Source organism: Anabrus simplex, chromosome 1, assembly GCF_040414725.1.
Source record: "Anabrus simplex isolate iqAnaSimp1 chromosome 1, ASM4041472v1, whole genome shotgun sequence".
In the NCBI taxonomy this organism is placed as follows: Eukaryota; Metazoa; Arthropoda; class Insecta; order Orthoptera; family Tettigoniidae; genus Anabrus; species Anabrus simplex.
The window spans coordinates 1,018,200,409-1,018,222,992 of NC_090265.1; the positions used below are offsets into that span (position 1 = coordinate 1,018,200,409).

The 22,584-nt window shown below is 39.1% G+C and overlaps 1 protein-coding gene across 1 annotated transcript in view; it reads right to left on the bottom strand.

The window, feature by feature from the left end:
- AsnRS (asparagine--tRNA ligase) overlaps nucleotides 1–22,584 on the bottom strand; it is a 214,577-nt gene that overhangs the window by 102,109 nt on the left and 89,884 nt on the right. Inside the window, exon 6 of the mRNA XM_067136961.2 lies at nucleotides 2,423–2,571. Coding sequence (XP_066993062.1) covers nucleotides 2,423–2,571 — 149 coding nt within the window. The remainder of the gene's footprint in view (nucleotides 1–2,422; nucleotides 2,572–22,584) is intronic.

Genomic DNA, 22,584 nt, shown 5'->3' on the forward strand with positions numbered 1-22,584 from the left:
AAACATTCCTAGGACAATGCTGATGTATGAGAGTTCACCATGAACATGTAAGTTATTCATTATTAACTTACAGAATACCGTATAATCTCGAAAACCACCCGCCACCGAATAAGACCCACACCCTTATTTTGAAAAAACAAAATTTTTAAAAGTGAAGTCAAAATTATTTACGATAATTACTAACACACATCAAATGATTAGAAAATACAAATAAAAGTAAACAAACATTTCCAGAACGATATCCAGCGAGTTCATTCATCATCATGAGTAACAACTTCGGAACTTTCATCACCATCACCTTCTCACAAAATGTCATTGTTGCGATCCGTAGCATTAGAAATGCTATATTTCCTGAAGCTCTTCCAGGGATTGGATTCCATGCCGTCAAAATCCACGAACACAGCAGCTGAACTTCCGGGCGCTGAATGCGACCAGTTGGCGTCAGTGTGTGATCAGCCGCCATCCATTCAATTTCTGGAAACTGTACACTCAGTCAACGAAAAGCTCTACGATCACCACTACATGTTAATAGCATATGTTCATTCTTTCTCCAATCACAAATACACGAGTCGTCAATATCGTATTTCCTACCGGCGGCACAATTTCCAGTAATTTCGGCTTCCCGAACGACTTTCAGTTTCCCACTCGCAGTAGAAGACCACAAACACTTTGTGGAATTCATGTTGATACCCCGAGAATGTGCCTGAGACTGACGCCAAGCACGGAAGTAGCGTATACTGAGAGTGGAGAGAGCATTGTTGCCAAGCCGCGCCGGCGGTAATGCCCGATTTACGCGCATTCGGAAAGATAAATTTCTCAAAATTTTAAACAAGACCCGCACAAAATTTTGGAAGTGATATTTTCGAAAAAACAGTGCGGGTGGTATTTGAGATTATATGGTAATTAGTTTCCTTTGTAATTACACAAAATTTTATTGAACTGTTTACACGAATTTAATACAGTAAAACTTGCTCATAGCGGAACTTGAATAAAGTGGAAACTTGTCCACTACAGATTTTTTCTTGCTCCTGGCAAAGCTTACATCGTTATAATGTTTTTACTTTTGTATAATGCAGAATCTCCTCAATGCGGAAACTGAAACGAATCTGCTTATACAATGCAGAAAATATTACGAATTGATGTAGTACTATGTTTAATATTTGTGTGTTGCTGCTGCTGATATGATCGGTCACTGTATGGACTGACTGAAGCATGTGTTTGGACATCTGTACCATCAGAGCATCTGCCTCTTTTTTTTTTTTTTTTTTTTTTTTTTACTGGGACACTTCAGGAATTTTTGTGAGGGTAAAACCAGTAATCTGTTTTCTAAGACAAACAGGTAAAGTGATACAGATGATGAAACGAATGAAGGGCTTGAAAACGTATCGGCAATATCCGATCTGTGTTAAGCAAGAAAATTTCTCTGCGAATCAAGGAACTTCATTCGAAGCGATAAACAACTAACGACACATCACAATTTCAAATCAGCAATAGCCCTTCTAGCAGTGAGAAAGGCCAAAAAAGAGGAGCAGATGAAAGATGGAGATGAGCAAGAAGATGAATATCAAATCGAGATTTGAATCCACAAACAGGCCCTACAGTGCATTTGTGACATAAAGCAATTTGCCATAACTCTTCCACGCTTCTTGAATGAATGGAGTCGGCTCGGGATTGCACTCAGGAAGACATGATTAAAAAGAAAGGGAAACAAGTTTATTTGATCTGTGGAAGAAAGTTTAGTGTTGTGGAGTACTGTATAATGTGTTGTGGTGGAAATAAGTTTAAGGAGCGTGTATCCAGTGTTGTCAAATAGCGTAGTGTTGTGATAGTGTTGAAATTATATACATACTGTAAGTAATAATAAAGTGCAGTAATAATAATTAACAAATCAGTGTGCTACAGTACTACGTACGTCAATTTGGATAGCCGAGTGTCATGAGTAGGCAGATACAGGTAAGCTCTAAGTAATGTTTTAAATTTCTGTTTACTGTATTGTGTTGTGGGCGACTGCCCTAAATGCAGATCAGTATTGATTGATTGATTGATTGATTGATTGATTGTGTGTAGCAGTGGTCATGATTAGTGTTTTAAGGCAAAAAGACTATGTTTTGAGTAATGCAGACACTTTTCTAAATCGGAAAAGAAAAAAGGGGTCCCTTGCGATTCTGCTTTGAGCAAGTTTTACTGTACTTCAAACTTATTAATAAAACAATGGACGATACACTATGCCAGTATACTCAGGAGGTCCCAAAAAGAAAAAAGCCATTATCTTGAAAGAGAGAAAACAGATAAAAACATCAAATACAACAAGTACTTCAGGTTTTAAGCTTTTAGTAAGTTTCTAAATATGAAATTGAAGGAAAAAGATATGGCATTATTACTGAAGTAAATACAGTAAATCTGGTACAAAATGTCTACTCACCCAAAGTAATCAAGCTTGAAGAGAGTAGATCCTCCTTCAACTTGTGTCTGTACTAGAGTGGGTGGTGTCACTTCAACATATCCCCTACTTGCATAATGATCTCTAAATGCTTGCATGACTACAGAACGCATCTTTAATATACGAGATGTCTGAAAGAAAGAAAGATAAAAATACAAGAGAGTCTTGGAATGTGAACATTGTCCATGAAGGCACACACTCTAAAAAAGAAGATAAATTTATGACTAGAATGCCAGCCATTTAAATAGAGATATTTTTATAATATCCTAACGATAACGGTCTACATGAAAAGACTCATTACCACTACTACTACACCCATCTTCCCAGTTATACTTAGGGACAGAACATGATGGCCTCAATTCCTGGAAGCAAGCTGCAAGCCAGCAGTCAATCACATCGTGCACTCTGCCGAGTTAACGAGTTCTAAGTGATCCTTGTTTGGTGAGGAGAGGTTGCCGAACCACTTTCTTAAGTGTTACCCTTTCTTCTTGTCGAGTGCAGTAGATGATTTGGCAACTCCGGCTACAGTAGACGTAGTAAATCCTATAAGCCACCAACAGAAACCGGGCTGCCGCTGGAGGGTAGTGGTGTGAGTTGAGGTCGTCATGTTTTGTTCCCCAAGTACACCATAAAAGCTTTAACTCATGTGTGTCATATGACCAGCTGTGGTCGCATACGGTGTTTTGGCGCATGAATCAATAAGCAGTGCCTCGCTTATCTTTGTATATTAGATTTCCTTTGCAATATAATTTCTAACAATACACACTGTAAGGAACTAGAGGCATGTACTGTTGGTAAACAATGCTGTCTGTATTTCTGTGTGACACTAGGATTATTGAACGACAGTTTATTTTCATCAGTATTCAGCGTTCATTATGCAGTAGAACCGGTTTCGCGGCAATGACGATGAGTAGAGATGGTTGATAAATCACAGCCTGCTACTTTGTCACTGATATTTTTCTGTCACCGATATATCAGATACGCTGTCACGATAGTATCTGCGACAAAATATTGTTTAAGTTGTGTACTGGGATCATGTTCACAGGGCTATGTTATCTGCTGTAGCTCAAGATCTATGTAAGTTTTTCATTTACCAGTTAGCAATGGTGATATTAAAGGTGTTAAATCATACATTTTATCATAGTGTATTTATGAGCACAGTAAAGAGAAATACCTATGTAGCAACTATATAGCAAGCTCATGTTTCATACATAGTGCAAACTGAACAGATCAGTTCTCAGCTGGCAAATGAGGCATGTTTGAATACATAATAGTTTTTTGAGAAGTACTTGTCCGATTTTCACAATAATCACGGTATCGAATTTGTAGTGTTTGTAGATGTAAGGCTATGTGTACAAAATAGTGTGGTACTGTTTAAAAAAGCGAAGTTAGTACCATGAGTGGTGGTGGTGGTGATTGTTTTAAGAGGAAGTGCAACTAGGCAACCATCCTCTATATAACACTAATCAGAGAGAAAAAGTGGAAGGGGTCCAACACTTTGAAAACTGAAGGTATCGGCCAAAGGAAGACGAGGGCCACGAAGAGCATGTAAATGAAAAACTCCCTAGGCCTCGAGTGCTCTAATACCGTGAGGGTCAGAAAAGAACAAGAGTTGACCAAGGGAGGTTGAATAGGATAGATGAAAGTGAGCAGCCTAGCACAAGAAAGTGGAAGCAATGCCAGGACTCAGCTAAGAGCCCCATGGTCGCCAACCCATACTTCAAAGTTCAGAGCCCCTGGGGCCCCATTTAGTAACCTCTAATGACAGGCAGGGGATATCATGGGTGTTATTATACCACCCCCACCCACAGGGGGATTAGTAACATGATCTCAGAAAATATTAAAGCCATGACACAGTATGTCAATATCTTTAACCATTCACAAGTTATTTGAGGTGGACAACTTTGTTGAATAACCCTGCATTGGGAGGAATCTTTGTATTTTCATAAATTTATTATTTTTAGTCATTTTATTTTTAAACCTACATTAAATACTGTAAATAATTGGTATCCAGGAGACATGACATGAGTAAACAAATTCTGGTTGCATTATGTTAATCTTTTCCCTATGCATTATTAAAACTTCAAATTAAAAATATGACTATTTTCAAATTATAAATGTGACTATTATTTTTCCCATTTCTAATGTCCCGAATCTTCTGAAAAATACTACCCAATGTTGTCATCATATCAACTAAAAGTATTTCCATACTGGCCGCCCGTGATCAAAGAGTGACCCTGATGATAATCATATGCTTGTGCTTCCTGTGACTGAATCACAGATATTTTTGTGTCACAGATATGCTGGTCACAGATATTCTGAAATATTATTTAAGCTCATCTCTAACGATGAGAGATTGAAAGCGCCTGTAGACATTGTTGTAATGGTGATTATGGCAATAATAACATTTTGGAAAATGAATCCGAGTTCAAGGTTACTGATAACAACACTGAAAGTTACTGAAATGAGCAGAGCATTGAAGAAAGTAAGCGCGAATGTGCCGTGCCAGGTTCTTCCAAACGCGCGCGGCCGGTGATCTGAAAAAACCGTCGCGATTGGAAATTAGAGAAAAAAGACAATAATACAGATATATATCCATTTTGTGGATACAGTGATGTCTCATAAATATTTACGAAGTATGTACAGTCCGTCCACTGCCCGAAATTGCAATGTTTTTTAGAGTACAAGGATCTTGTCTTTTTGAAATGAAATGAAAATGAAATGTCGTATGGCTTTTAGTGCCGGGATATCCCAGGACGAGTTCGGCTCACCAGGTGCAGGTCTTTCTATTTGACTCCCGTAGGCGACCTGCGCGTCGTGATGGGGATGAAATGATGATGAGGACAACACATACACCCAGCCCCCGTGACGAAGGAATTAACCAATTAAGGTTAAAATCCCCGACCCAGCCGGGAATCGAACCCGGGACCCCTGAACCGGAGGCCAGTACGCTGACCGTTCAGCCAACGAGTCGGACGTCTTTTTGAAATTATTTCAAATGAAACATTTGTACCACCGCCAGCAGTCCTCAAGGAATGAAGAATGGTAAGTCATAACCTTCAATGGTATGAATGCAAAATTTGAGTGAATTACCTGCATTAGTTCTTATTTTACACAAGTTTTCCTGTGAGAGGTACACTCAAACTATGGGCAGGCAAATTAAATCTGATTCCACAGTCAACAACGTAGTTTTTTATTGTGACTTGAGTAGGTTAAGTCCATTTTAATCTGGAATATACTCAACTTCAGCTTAAATTATTATTTGGAGTTGATACCAGTAATCACATTTAATACTACAGATTTCAGTAAAAAAGAGAAAAGAGGAGGAGTCAAAAATGATAAAAATGAGTACAAGCAGTAGAAAACTACCCATCTTTCTTTTCATCTCACACTTCCAATATCAAGACTGAAGATCTCTCAATATGACCCCTTGCTGTTTCATACCGATTTTAATTTGCTGTTTCATACCGATTTTAATTTTACTGGGGTATCTTTTTCTGACTCCCAGGGAAAATCTGATATAACTACAATCTGCTATAATCCGTAAGTTTATCACCATCATTCTTGTTATTATGTAGAGGAGAATTGTATGAATGGAATCTTTACCATCGCAGTGGATGTGGCTGGTAAAAAAATTAACAATATTTACAAGCTCCCTAGTATAGGGAGCGTGCACGGTACTAGTATCAGAGCGCTCTGGCGGAGTTCCGAGCATTAACACAGTGAGAGTGCGTTCCGTTGAAGTGAAGACTTGCGTCATAGTTACGGCAAAAAAATATCGTTGCATCTTGTCGTCAAGATATGAAGTAGTGCTATGGAAGTTGTAATACAGTATGGGTTTGAGTACATACACTTCCAAAATACTCGCAAGTCAACAGTGAATAAAGCGCAGAAACTAGTTGACAGTGGCCATGTGTTACAAGTTGAAGAAAGACGAACTGTTTCCAGTTGTACACTTACCGGCTTCGTCATAAGACAGACGAGTGTTAGCAAAAGCCCGTACAAGGTTACAATTGAGGTAATTACGTTACCTCATTATTGTTAAACATACAGTATTATATTTTACATTTTAATTTTATGTGATTCAGTGAAGTCTATAACAGGCCTACTTTGAATTTCTATTACAGCTTGACAATCAACGAAACTGTGTTGTTCACCGAGCTCGATAGCTGCAGTCATTTAAGTGCGGCCAGTATCCAGTATTCGGGAGATAGTGGGTTCGAACCCCACTGTCGGCAGCCCTGAAGATGGTTTTCCATAGTTTCCCATTTTCACACCAAGCGAATGCTGGGGCTGTAGCTTAACTAAGGCCACGTCTGCTTCCTTCCCACTCCTAGCCCTTTCCTCTTACATCGTCGCCATAAGACCTATCTGTGTCGGGGCAACGTAAAGCTACTTGTAAAATAAAGAAAAAATGAAGGAAACTGTGTTGAATCAAACTGTTACTGTGTGGCTGATGCCAGAGGGCACTGTAAACATGTATGTGCCATTATACAGTACTGCAATTCTAATTCAGGGTTTAGTAAGACAAATTTGCCGCAAGAATGGAGAAACTGAATTTGTAAACAGCTGGTATGTAATCTTCTCACTGTTAATTATGTAATAAATTTAAGTGCTCACAATATGATTAATACAGTGTAGATTTTATATCTTCTAGGGTCCTTAAAATATGCGAAAGGGAAGAAGGCTGAAGATCTATTTCCCAAGAAGAGGGCGAGAACTGACAAGGGTGCTGTTATTAGCATCCATGAACTAGGAAAAATAGATATAGATAATTCGCCTTGGACTGAAATGATTAGAGCGGAGCTAAAAACAGAGTCTGAATCGGTAGATAAAAGTTTTTGTGAAGAGTTGTGCAACAATAGCATCAGTATTTGCATAAGAACAAATTTTAATAAACTCATGAACGAGTTGCTTCAACTTCAAGAAGATTCCACAGTGTTCACTTCTGGAGAGTTTGTTTTAAGTGACGATTTTTATACTCCTCATATTACGCTAACAACAGAAAAAAATACTTAATAATAATAATAATAATAATAATAATAATAATAATAATAATAATAATAATAATAATAATAATAATAATGTTATTTGCTTCACGTCCCACTAACTACTTTTACGGTCTTTGGAGACGCCGAGGTGCCGGAATTTAGTCCCACAGGAGTTCTTTTACGTGCCAGTAAATCCACCGACACGAGGCTGTCGTATTTGAGCACCTTCAAATACCACCGGACTGAGCCAGGATCGAACCTGCCAAGTTGGGGTTAGAAGGCCAGCGCCTTAACCGTCTGAGCCACTCAGCCCGGCAAAAAAAACTTGATGTAGCATTTAAAACTCAGTGTCCAAGTGAAGGTGATAAATGGTTGAAGGTATAATTTAAATGTATAACATGATTTGTACGATGAATACACGTAACATCTCCCATCTATTCTTGCTGGCGTTTCTGATTTCATTTCTGAGCAATCTATTATAACTCGTGCGTCAGGACAAAATGTTTTAAAAGCCGAAGCAAAGTATTTTGCACGGATAGTTTGCTAGGTCAGAGAATAAAATTAGAAGTGTATTTCTTGACTACTCCGAGAGCAGTAAAAAATATTCGTGTAGGAGTAATCTGATGTACACCAAATATGACTGTCAAGGCAGCATTTTCATTAAAAAGAGTAAACAACATTGTTATTACTCATATTATAGACACTTAAGAAATAAAGAAAGAAAGTATAAAAATTGAATGTTTTAAATTAAACACTTGTTAAATCCTTCACCGAGCTCAATAGCTGCAGTCGCTTAAGTGCAGCCAGTATCCAGTAATCGGGAGATAGTGGGTTCGAACCACACTTTTGGCAGCCCTGAAGATGGTTTTCCGTGGTTTCCCATTTTCACACCAGGCAAATGCTGGGGCTGTACCTTAATTAAGGCCACGGCCGCTTCCTTCCAACTCCTAGGCCTTTCCTATCCCATCGTCGCCATAAGACATATCTGTGTCGGTACGATGTAAAGCAAATAGCAGAAAAAAGTTAAATCCTTCAACTGTGCCACACTTTTTATGCTCTGGTGTTCATAACATCCTCTGCATATGTCCAGGGGGTGTTGGGACCATAAATTTTATCCACCTTCTATGAAATACTTGGAGGTACTGTGCTTGAGTTGCACTGTGTGCCTACATCATTCCCACTGAAAATGAAATGTCGTATGGCTTTTAGTGCCGGGATATCCCAGGACGGGTTCGGCTCGCCAGGTGCAGGTCTTTCTATTTGACTCCCGTAGGCGACCTGCGTGTCGTAATGAGGATGAAATGATGAAGACAACACATACACCCAGCCCCCGTGCCATTGGAATTAACCGATTAAGGTTAAAATCCCCGACCCGGCCGTGAATCGAACCTGGGACCCTCTGAACCGAAGGCAAGTACGCTGACCATTCAGCCAATGAGTCAAACATCATTCCCACTAAAAACACAAGTGATTTCGAAAGTTGTTGGTTCAATCAAGAAATGCTGCTTGCACCGACTTATATATAATTTTTCACACTCATTTTTCACAATAAATGCATGAATTTCCTGATTAGAAGACGTGTGTATATTTGAGCATTTTGTTCGTTTACTCGCTCTTTCAAACCGGGATGCATCACATTCTCCTTTCGGTTTCTTCATATAGCTCTCGTGAAACACAGATGGTATATATGATATTTGATTTTCAATATTACTTGGCTTTCCTCCAACAAAATGTTCACTGCAAATGACGGAGCATTTGGTAGGTTCCCATGCATTGAAATGCAGGAAAATATTTTATTATTATTATTATTATTATTATTATTATTATTATTATTATTATTATTATTAAATTAATATTCGGTGTAGTTAAGACACGTGCACATGGAAGGACATGAATGTAAACATACGAACCTGCTGCAATGCATACTTGAAATGAAATGTACTATTTCAAAGTGTACTTAAATTAATGTGTTCTTGACTTGGCATACCTGGTATGCTTGAAATGTGTGATATGAAATGTTTGATTTACGTCACAAATGAAATAAGGTACTGTACTTACTTTATTCTTCCTACAGCCGAAATCCACTTCCTGCATCTGTCCGATTCCCATGGAGACCAGGAAATGTGTGAAATGTAAATCATTTTCCATGCGTGTTTTTCTTTGTGTGTTGTGGCAATTCACTGCACAACAGTTTCTATTTGATTTAGGCATTTTGATACACTACTACTACCACAATTTCACACCTACAGTTACACAGCCTGGATTGACCGCTCAAGACATGATCACCTAAACGTTACCGATTTCTTCCGCTAGAGGCGCTAAGAGCGGCCGTGCACGCTCCCTATAGGTTGGCTAGTCATACATACCTCTTACTAGTTGAACAACCTGCTATATGTATGGGTGACTTCAACAGTTATCACATGAACTAGAAATACTCTTCCAGTGACCAGAATGGGGAAGACTTGGTAGACTGGATGGAAAGAAACAGCATGCATCTAGTTCTTGAGGCAAAGAATCAAGGATCCTTTAAATATGGAAGGTGGAAACAGGACTACTACTCGGATCTCTGTATTGTAACAAAGATACTAACTAGATCTCATTCCTAGTCACAAGGAAAGTTCTAAAAGACTTCTTACACAATCAGCATCATTCTGTAATAGTTGAAACTTGGTACAAGATCAGAGTGGTCAGAACACCATGTGCCAAACTGAATTTTTCAGAAGGCAGACTGGAGTCAATTTTAAGTTTGGCTTGATAGTGTTGTCAGATGGATTCCACCAGAATCAACCCAGTACAACAGGTTTGTTAAAACTACTCTCTCCGCTGCCAGAAAATCCATACCATGAGGCTACCGGCTACACCCCAGGATACCCCAGAATGAAATCCTGAATGTGATCGATTAAAGAAAGAAGTTTTCAAAGTGGAGACCACAAGGCTGATGATGACCTTCAACAAATTGACCATATCCACAAAGAAAAGTGGACTGAACTGGTTGAAAATATGAACTTTATACACGTGAGCAGAGAAGTCTGGAGTCTTCTTAGAAACCCCAAAACAATCCTAATGTAACTGAGAAAAGAATAATGTTGGTGTCCAACAATGTTCCATCCGATGGAGATCATACCAGAAAAATTCACTAGGAACTCCCCATTTGTTCAAAAGAACTGCCCACGATTCATCAACCTTTTCAAACCCTTTCACAGTAGATGAGATAAAAGATGGTCTCCAGCAGCTGAAGGTAGGGAAATCAGGCAGAGAAGGAATTTACCCAGAATTTCTCAAGTGTTGTGATGAAAACACCAAGTATTAGCTATCAAAGTTTTTAGTAACATTTTACTATCAGGATCTTACAGAAGGAATTCAAGAACATGAAAATAGCACTTTTGAAATCTAACAAGCAAAGTGATACACCATACAGCTACTGCCCAACTGCACTGCTAAGCTGCTGTTTTAAACTGTTTGAGAGACTACAGTGCACTCATACTATTCCTCAAATAATGGATGTAATTCCCTGGGAGCAAGCAGGCTTTCAACTTGACTGAAGCTGCAAAGATCAAGTACTAGCATTGACCACCTGTATTAAGCTTGGGTAGGAGATGGATCATAGTACCTCTACGTGACAAAACTACAAGAAGTTCAAGCTGAACAATGGACTGGAACAAGGATCAGTTCTTGCTCAACTCCTCTTTAACTAGTATGATATGCCATTAACATCTCACAGGAAATTTGGGTGCACTGACGACTGGCCATAAACACATCAGTCTATTGCAGTGACTGAGGACACCTTGACAAATGACTGAACTATGATAGGAAATTAATTCTGGAAATAGAGACTTTGTCCTAGCATGGCTAAATTGGCAGTATGTTGCTTCATTGAATAGTAGACTTGCCAACAGGGAGCTACGGGTCTAGTTTTGACAGTATGCAGCTTAACCATAACAGACATCCTAAATACCTGGGTGTAACAGTTGACAGATCACAGACATTCCGTCAATACCTTTCTAGAACACCAGTTAAAATTGGAGTATACAAAAACATGTGCCAGTTAACAGAACAAGCAAGTGTACTCCACACAACTGCACTTGGATTAGTGTACTCTGTTGATGAATACTGTGAATCCGCTTAGCTCGGCAGCTGCCAGAAGGTTGACATTCAGCTGAACCACAAGATGAGGCTAATATCAAGGACAATTAAATCCGCTCCTCTCTATTGGTTACTAACACTCTGTAATACTGTTCCCTAGCAAAGATGACAAAATGCCCTTATCTGCAAGTATTGAAAGATACTCCCTAACCTTCAGTTACCAGTTCATGTGATCTGCTGGGCCATAAGATACTACATCCCAGAATAACATCACAAGAAACACCAAATATCTGCAGGTTTCATTCATTTTGCAAATGCTTTAAATTTTAATCAAAATTGGAATGATTTGTCCTCCAAAGTACCTCCACAGCGACATACCATCAAAAAGCAGAAGGCTAGGTCTATGAGATTTTACCAATCGTGTTATATTTGGGCTCGTCTTAACATATTCACTCCCATACACGCCTTAAGGCGTTTAAGAGCAACTTACGTGCGGGACTGTATCCGAGTTAAGGCGTTTAAGGTTGCGCGAAGTAAACATTTTTTCGAATTTAGCACTATATTCGTACAAAGACGAAGTTCGTGTTGAAAACCATAGATGGCATATAAATGAAGAGTTCCTCACCCCGGCTACCTGAACAGAGGGTACATTCCAATGCTTTCCTTCTTTTTATCTTTAAGTAAACACGGACCTAAGCCAGTCGTGGTATTCTTGTGAGGGTGTGTAGTGAAGTGAGTTATTGTGTCGCGATAAAATGACGGGTTACAAACACAGTATAGGAAGTGAGGAAATTTAAGACATACCACAGAACGATGATTCTGGTGAACTCATCCCTGATTTCAGTGATAGCGAAAGTAATTCCGATGATGATATACCAGACTTTGGGCAAAGTGAAATTCAGCACGTTCAAATAACCGATACGCATCCGCCTTGTTGCCTGCTTACAATCAAGTTCACTGGCCAGGTAGGATTAAATGTTGACATCCAAAATAGCAACGAAATTATGTCTTTTGTCAATTTATTTGTAAATGACTATTTCCTTGAATATGTATGCCATCAGACAAAGTTATTGGTACAGAACCGCGTCCATTCAATAAATAAGCTTATTCTATTTTTCAAACGTGGAAACCGGTCGACGTAAATGAGATGAAAAAGTTTTTAGGACTAATATTTGTAACCGGAATAATTAAAAAATCAGATGATAATTTTGGCTCGCTGATTTTTTCAAAATCCATGGCACGAACCCGGCTCAAAAACACATTATCATTCTTGCACTTTAACGACAGCAGTTATTATTGGGGGAATCCTGATATGCTATACAAAATTAGGCCGAGTCTCAGAAGGCTCAGTGACCAGTTTTTGTAAAGTAACATTTAATGTAAAATACTGCACTAAAGAGATGAGGGGATTTAAAAAGGCTGGGCTGGAGGTTTAAACCACCCGTTGAGGAGCTGGTGGTCAACGTGTTAATAGGGTGTAAACCAATCGTGGACGCTGTACTGTATCGGCACTGAAGTAGGGCTTAAAGCAGTCAACTACCTGGGACTGTGGAAATGGCAACCAGACCATCATCCAAATCGCATTTGAATGTTCTGTCAGGTCTTACACAGACAGAAGAGGAAACTTCATTAATGTCAGCAGTAAGGTGGTTGACTGCCTGAAGAATCTTGATAGTCAGCTGTCCAGGCAGCTGCACCACCACGGTCCACTGAATTCTCCCCTATTTATTTGTATAAAAATATATCTTCTTCAATTTTACCTTCTTTACATGCTTTGTATGTTATGCACTAAATAATAAAATCTGCATTGCTAAGTATTTTTTGCACAAGCATGAAAGCAATAATAGCCGGCCCCGTGGTGTAGGGGTAGCGTGCCTGCCCCTTACCTGGAGGCCCCGGGTTCAATTCCCGGCCAGGTCAGGGATTTTTACCTGGACCTGAAGGCTGGTTCGAGGTCCACTCAGCCTGCGTGATTAGAATTGAGGAGCTATCTGACGGTGAGATAGCGGCCCTGGTCTAGAAAACCAAGAATAACAGCTGAGAGGATTCGTCGTGCTGACCACATGACACCTCGCAATCTGCAGGCCTTCGGGCTGAGCAGCGGTCACTTGGTAGGCCAAGGCCCTTCAAGGGCTGTAGTGCCATGGTGGGGGGGGGTGGATGGAGGCAATAATACTACATTATTAAAATGGATATTGTACCTATAACAAGTTATAAACTTCATGCATGGATAGAGGATTAATCTTTGACTAAAGCTATGCTCATTAAATGTGAAATATTTTATCTTCTTTGCTCCTCATCGTGAGCTTTCATATTTCTTCTTTATACACCTTTTATCTTCTAGAGTAGGTTCAAATAGAAGTGGTACAGATACATTAGATTAAACTAAGAGCTCGTTGGGATGCCTAAATTAATTAAATAATTAATTAAAACCCAATTCTCAATTTTTATAAATCATTAAAATAGTTTTGTGTTGTTGTTTGAGTCATCAGTCCATAGACTGGTTTGATGCAGCTCTCCATGCCACCCTATCCTGTGATAACCTTTTCATTTCTATGTAACTATTGCATCCTACATCTGCTCTAATCTGCTTGTCATATTCATACCTTGGTCTACCCGTACTGTTCTTACCGCCTACACTTCCTTCAAAAACCAGCTGAACAAGTACTGGATGTCTTAAGATGTGCCCTGTCATTCTATCTCTTCTTCTCGTCAAATATAGCCAAATCGATCTCCTCTCACCAATTCGATTTAGTATCACTTTATTTGTGATTCGATCTATCCATCTCACCTTCAGCATTCTTCTTTAACACCACATTTCAAAAGCTTCTATTCTCTTTCTTTCTGAGCTAGTTATCATCTATGTTTCACTTCCATACAATGCCACGCTCCACACGAAAGTTTTCAGAAACATCTTTCTAATTCCTATATCAATGTGTGAAGCGAGCAAATTCCTTTTCTTAAGAAAGCTCTTCCTTGCTTGTGATAGTCTACATTTTATGTCCTTCTTACTTCTGCCATCATTAGTTATTTTACTACCCAAGTAACAATATTCATCTACTTTCTTTAAGACTTCATTTCCTAATCTAATATTTCCTGCATCACCTGCCTTCGTTCAACTGCACTCCATTACTTTTGTTTTGGACTTATTTATTTTCATCTTGTACTCCCCACCCAAGACTTCATCCATACCATTCAGCAGCTTTGAGATCATCTGCAGTCTCAGATAAAATAACAATATCATCGGCTAATCTCAAGGTTTTTATTTTGTCTCCTTGGATTATGATTCACTTTCGAAATTCCTCTTTGATTTCCTTTACTACCTGTTTTATCTAAACAATGAAAAGGAGGGGGAACATACTGCAGCCTTGCCTCACTCCTTTCTGGATTGCTGCTTCTTTTTCAAAGCCCTTGATTCTTATCACTGCAGACTGATTTTTATACAGGTTGTAGATAATTCTTCGTTCTTGGTATCTGATCCCAATCACATTCATAATCTTAAATAGCTTGGTCCAATCAACATTATCGAATGCCTTTTCTAGATCTACGAATGCCATGTACGTGGGCTTGTCCTTCTTAATTCGTTCCTCTAAGATCAGATGTAAAGTGTGGATTGCTTCATATGTTCCTAAATTTCTTCTGAAGCCAAATTGATCCTCTCCCAACTCAGCCTCAACTTGTTTTTCCATTCTTCTGTAAATAATACATGTTAAAATTTTGTAGTCATGAAATACTAAACTAATGGTGCGGTAATTTTCACACTTGTCAGCACCGCCTTTCTTGGGAATAAGTATAACAACATTCTGCCGAAAATCGGATGGCACTTCTCCTGTCTCATATCTTATACACTAAATGGAATAACCTTGCCATGCTGGTTTCTCCTAAGGCAGTCAGTAATTCAGAGGGAATGTCATCAATTCCAGGTGCCTTGATCCCATTTAGGTCTCTCACAGCTCCGTCAAACCTCAAAATTGAGTCTCCCATTTCATCAGCATCAACAGCCTCTTCTTGTTCTAGAACCAAATCATCTACATCTTTACCTTGATAGAACTGTTGGATATGTTCCTGCCATCTTTCTTCTCTGTCTTCTTTCCCTAGAAGTCTCTTTCCATCAGAGCTCTTAATATATTCATACACCTAGATTTCTTTTCTCCAAAGGTTTCCTTGATTTTCCTGTATGCAGCATCTACCTTTCCTAGGACCATACAACCTTCGACATCCTTGCACTTCTCCTTCAGCCATTCTTCCTTAGCTACCTTGCACTTTCTATCCACTTCATTCCTTAATCGCCTGTATTCCTTTCTGCCCTCTTCATTTCTAGCATTCTTGTGTTTAGTCGCTCATCAATCAGGTCTAGTATCTCCTGAGTTATCCACTGATTCTTAGTTGATCTTTTCTTCCTTCCTAACATTTCTTCAGCAGCCCTACTGACCTCATTTTTCATGACTATCCACTCTTCCTCTATTGTGTTTCCTTCAGCCTTTACATCTAGTCCTTGTACAACATGTTCCTTGAAACAATCCCTCACACTCTTTTCTTTCAACTTGTCTAGATCCCATCTCCTTGTATTCCTTCCTTTCTTCAATTTCTTCAACTTCAGCTGGCATTTCATGACCAACAAGTTGTGGTCAGAGTCCACGTCTGCAATGGAAAGTTTTGCAATCCAACACATGGTTTCTGAATTTCTGCCTACTCATAATGAAGTCTATTTGATATCTTCCAGTGTCTCCAGGTCTCGTCCACGTATACAGCCGTCGTTTGTGGTGTTTAAACCAAGTATTGGAAAGGACTAAATTATGATCAGAGCAGAATTCAACTAGATGATTTCCTCTTTCGTTCTTTTGTCCCAATCCGAATTCTCCCACTGTATTACCTTCTCTTCCTTGGCCTACCACTGCATTCCAGTCTCCCATCACAATTAAATTCTCCTCACCTTTTACATATTGTATTAAATCTTCTACCTCTTCATGTATTCTTTTGATTTCCTCATCATTTGCTGAACTAGTGGGCATATGGGCGTGCATTACTGTGGTGGGCATTGGTTTGGTGTCTATTTTCACGACAATAATTCTTTCACTATGGTGGTTGTAGTAGCTTATCTGGTGCCCTATTTTCTTATTCATTATTAAACCAACTCCTGCATTTCTCCTGTGTGATTCTGTGTTGATAATTCGGTAGTCGCCTGACCAAAAAATCCTGTTCTTCCTGCCAACGTACCTCACTTATACCAACTACATCTAACTTTAGTCTATCCATCTCCCTTTTCAGATTCTCTGTCCGGCTCCATGGCTAATTGGTTAGCGTGCTGGCCTTTGGTCGCAGGGGTCCCGGGTTCGATTCACAGCAGGGTCGGGAATTTTAACCATAATTGGTTAATTCAGCTGGCTCGGGGGCTGGATGTATGTGTCGTCTTCATCATCTTTTCATCCTCATCACGATCATAGTTGTCATAAGGAATATCGTACAATGACACCAAAATATAATCACCAAGATACTATGAAAATATACATGTCCTGAAAATTAAAATGAATTGCAACAACATGACACTACCACAATTTACCTACAATCTACAATTTACTCACTCAATTCTATCCAAAAATACTACTTCTAATGAATCACAATACCGTTACATTCTCCAACTGGTATTAAAACCATGTAGATGTTAGTTCTCATTATGAAGATTTTATTTTATTTTCTGCTAGGGGCTTTACTTCGCACTGACACAGATAGGTCTTATGGCGATGATGGGATAGGAAAGGCCTAGGAGTTGGAAGGTAGCGGCCGTGGCCTTAATTAAGGTAGAGCCCCAGCATTTACTTGGTGTGAAAATGGGAAACCATGGAAAACCATTTTCAGGGCTGCCAATAGTGGGATTCGAACCTACTACCTCCCGGATGCAAGCTCACAGCCGCGCGCCTCTACGCGCACGGCCAACTCGCCCGGTCATTATGAAGATTAAACAGAATAATTTTCCTCAAATGAAATTCAGAATACTTACTAATAATATTCACGTATGATACTTGGAATCCTGAATAGAGAGTAATTTTATCTCTGATTTCTAATCACAATTCAGCATTATTACATTACACCACAAATATTAATCACATTGTGTCCGATTATCTGACATCTTCACTCAACTTCAATGTTTACCTAACTGTAAATTGTCTTTAACGACCATTAAACAAATTATAGGTATTCAATTTATTAAACAACCTCCTAATATTCATCATCATTCATGTCCCGACGTAAAGAAAATTATTATGTTATCATACACCATTATAAATTTTCTTGTTATCATATATAATCATCTTGAGTAAATATACGAACGGCGTACTGTATTGTTTTACACTTTATTTTTTGTATGTCCAGGTATGGTTCATATTTCACTTTTGAAGGTGGTGGCATGTAACTAATGCCTTGTTCCACTGTTTGGTAGCAGACGCATAGGGGCCAATGAATGCACTCATCATATCCATTTCATAACAACACTGTCAGCGCAGGAGCAGACAACATGGAAAGCAGCGATCAGGAACAGTGCTAGCCGACTTGGTTTCTATGCTTGGTGGCAGTCGTTGGAGAACATGTGCCATTACAGAAAACTGTTTACAACAGGGTGGAAGGTTGGAAAACAGGGTGCACATCGGTGGGCAAGGGAACCAGTTCTCGAAGGAATGTAACAGTGTCAACACCAGCCAACACTGCCTGGGTCAAACAGGCCATCCAATGTATTTACAGCGACATCCAATGACTTGCATGCGGCTAACGCCATTCAAATAGATTTGATGATGAACTACGGGATCAACATTTACCAGTTCCCATTTACAACTGAATTAGTAATGATTAGCAGTATTAGAACTAACTGGCGGTTATTTACAATTAACATTCTCTTCATTGTTGACAGGAATTTACACATGCTGTATCCTTGTCTTGATTTTTCCTTGAAATCTTATCACAGGTGTATGTTACTATCACAGAAGTGAATCATACGGAGCAGTAATAAGTACATATCTCTAAACATGTAATCTGAAAATTGAAGGGTGGCTACGAGTACATCAATAGACGAGGATTCCGTGATGTTCAGTTTCTTCATTTGAATCATCAGCATTGTCATTGCAAAAAATATATAAAACTCTTCAAGAACAGTGTCTTTCAACTGTTGTAACCATGATTTTGAACTCGGCGGAGTTTTCCCCAAGACAAACTTTTAATATTTATTTGTTTCATTTCCTTTTTCTTGCATAAGAAAAGGTGAAAAATAACTGATAAATGTCCAAAGCCAATGTTTCATTCTGTAACAGACCAGGAGTACTACCACTATTTGTGCCATCAAAATCATGCATGATTGGACTAAACACGTTACTCTGCCACTGAAACATCGGAGGATCGGTATGGCTTTTACTCCTATGTTCCCTAGAGAAAACCTGTGTGTAACTACTTCCAGATATACTTTTCAACTCACTATTCTTGATATTAATAACCATCTAAGCCTACTAATTTGTCATTAAGTATGTTGTGAAATTTATTTCATATAGTATACTTCATGAAAGGAAATGTCACTTTTATCCTCCATGAACATGACACATTACTGTCAACCATACTTGTTCCAGTGAATGAAAGGTTTCGATACAAACACTGTGGAGAAGTTAGAAAATAAGTCTAATCCTTTTGGTATGTAATCCTGTTTGTTTGTCCAACCCTTGTCCCGTTTCTCTACGGGGTCGGGTATGAGGTGGGGTGAGATGAATGTGTCGTGGTGGGTTTTTATGACCGGACGCTGTCGTCAACCTCATCAGAGGAGTTAATGAGATGAAATAAATGACGTGATATGACACTAGAAAGGGAGAGGGTGAAACCCGGTGCCGGCACGTAGCCTACACCTGTCGAATAGTACCAAGGGGTCTGCTCAAGGCTTAACGTCCCCATCCGACAGACAAATCACCATCAACAGCGTCATATGCCCTCACTCCATATGAGCCCTGCAGAGAGGTTTGGAATTTAATCCAGGCTTTGGCATGCAATCTAGTGATTAGAAATTTTATACCATCACTCCCTTACCTTGCCGGCCAACATTCTGATAGTGAACATTTTTTCGACCAACATGGCTCGAACCGGCTAACCTCGGTGTCAGACCATTTAGACTTCAACGCCTTAACAATCACGGCCACCAGGTGGGCTATCTTTTGGTATGCAATCTAATGATTAGAAATTTTAATACCACCCCCTCTTCTACCCTGCCTGTCAATATTTTTACGGTGATTTTTTCTACTAACGGGACTAAAACCAGCTAACTACAGTATCGGACCATAGTGACTTGATGCCTTAATGATGATGGCCACCAGGAGGGAACAACAACAACAACAACAATCCCGTGGGGGTTTTCCTGTTCCTCTATCGGGCGCGTCCCAGGTGGCAGATCGGGGGGTTCGCCGGACTTGTCCGGAGGGTCTGAGCGAAATAAAATACCTCTCACGGATCAAAAACAGGTAAAGCCAGAAAACATCATGAGGCAACCTCGAAGTCTCAACATCTTAGTTGTACCAATGAGGTTGACGAATGTCAATCTCCCCACTTTCTTCAACTTGCTAGCATGATGGAAACATCAGGACAATACTACCCCAGGCCCTAGTATTCATACTAGTCTTTCTCGGTCATTGGATTCGGGGGACAGAGAACATCATGCGGGAATGGATCGGAGCTTCCCAAATCTCTTCGCCCAAAACGCAAACATTTCATTGGCACCTTAAACATCAATACTCTTCTTAAGACTAGAAAGCTAAAACAACTAACAAACATACTAGGTAAATTCAACGTCCGAATTCTAGCACTCCAAGAAACCACGTATGCTAATGAAAATCATTTTGATTCAGACAGTTACAGAATTTACAAAGGTAAACCAGCAATCTCCTTCCCTAACAAGCCAGATCAGTTTGGTATTGCGTTTGCAGTGAGGAGAAATCTTACGAACTCAGTATTGAACTTCCAAGTCTCCTTCTGAAAGAATTTCATTACTCTCAATTACGTCAGGAAACAGTCTGTACACTACTCAATGCATATGCACCTACACACAACTACAATCAAAAAGATCCACAGAAAGTAGACGACTTCTGGGAACACCTAGAGGAGGCTACAGCCAAAATTCCGAAGCATCATGTCAACATCATTTTGGGAGATTTTAATGCCCAAATTGGCAAGGAAAAGAAGTTCCGAACCATTGTGGGACTCTATCCAGCTCACCAGAGAACCAACAGAAACGGAGAAAGATTAATTGGCTTCTGTGAAAGTTTTAATTTAAAATTAATGTCAACACATTTCCTGGCATTACCATGAAAGAAAACAACTTAAAGATCCCCTAAATGAAAGTTAGGTCGTGTAGCGATTTCAAAGAAAAATCAAAGGGAAATTATGAATGTTAAAGTCGAGGAAGGAGTTATTTACTCTGATCACCACTTACCTCTAGTTAAAGTCAAATTTCAACCTGACAGACCCAAAATCAAAACAAACAGGAAACTGCGAATCGACCCAGAACACCTTAAAGAAAACTTGGGCTCCTTTATTGCAAATATCTCCAATCAGAATCCATTCAACTGGTTAGAACTCTAAGAAGCATTTGTAGAAGCTTCCAAAAGTATAGGCATCCTTTCCAGGAAACGTAAACAGAGATGGTGGAATGAAACCTGCAATAAGGCCACAGAACTTAGAACGAGAGCCTGGAGAGATTAGAATTCCCATAAAACTGGAAAAACTTGGCAGGAATTCATTAAGATCCAGAAACAAACCTCAAAAACCATCAGATGTGAGAAACACAAATATAATCACAGAAGATTGGCAGAAATTGAACTGGAATTCACAAAAAATAACACACAAAACTTTTACAGAACCTTCAGAGAAGAAATATCAAATTGCCAGGCACCTAGCCTTTGTTTCAAACGCCCAGATGAAACTCTTAGAAACAAATAACGAGGAAATTTGCAAACTGTTAGCAAACCATTTTCAGAATCTTTTAAACTGTGAATCTCCTGGAGAACAACTCACCTTTGAAAAACCCACACCAAATCCAGATTCAGAATCACTTACATTAGAAGAAATCAAAAAAATTATCAGTAAACTGAAAAATAACAAAGCTCCAGGCGAGGATGGTATAACTGCAGAAATGTGGAAAATTAGTGGTGAAAGTCTTGCCTCGAAACTTCATGCTATTCTCAGCAATATCTGGATCATGGAAAAGATTCCTAAGGACTGGAAATGTGCACTAATTCATCCACTGCACAAAAAAAGGTGATAAAACTGATATCAACAACTACAGAGGTATCTTCTTGGTATCAGTTACCTACAAAAAGTTTTCCAAAGTTCTACTGAGAAGACTTGAAAGACAAACAGATCACCTCATTGGAGAATACCAGGCAGGTTTCAGAAAGGGGAGATCATGCACAGAACAAATACTCAATCTCAAAACTATCTTACAAATGTGCAAAACTAGACAAACAGTGATTACCTTCATAGACTTTAGAAAAGCATATGACTCCATAAACCGACAGATACTTTTCAAAGTACTCGAAGAATTTAAAGTAGACAGAAAAACAAAAGAATTGATCAGACAAACATTAACTGACACTACTTCCAAAGTTAAATTCTTAAGAGAAATACCTGAGCCTTTTGATGTCAACATAGGGGTTCGACAAGGAGATGGACTGTCACCTCTCTTGTTCAATCTTGTTCTAGAAAAAGTAATCAGAACCTGGGAAAAAGTAGTTAAAGAAATAACTCTTGGTAGACAACTGAAAAATAGAATTCACGTGCGGTGTCTAGCTTTTGCAGACGATCTGGCAATTCTTTCTAATAATAGGCAAGAAGCAATCCACTCCCTCGAAAACCTACATGAAACTGCAGTCAAAACAAGACTTCAAAAATCATATGAAAAAAAAACCAGTACATGGAAGGAGCCCCTCGGTTGTCAAGATTGAGGAGGAGACTAAGGCCAAAGAAGTAATATTATTTACATATGATAAAAATGACATTTACAATAAGATACAAAAGTTGAAAACTAGAAAAGCGGCTGGAATTGATCAGATT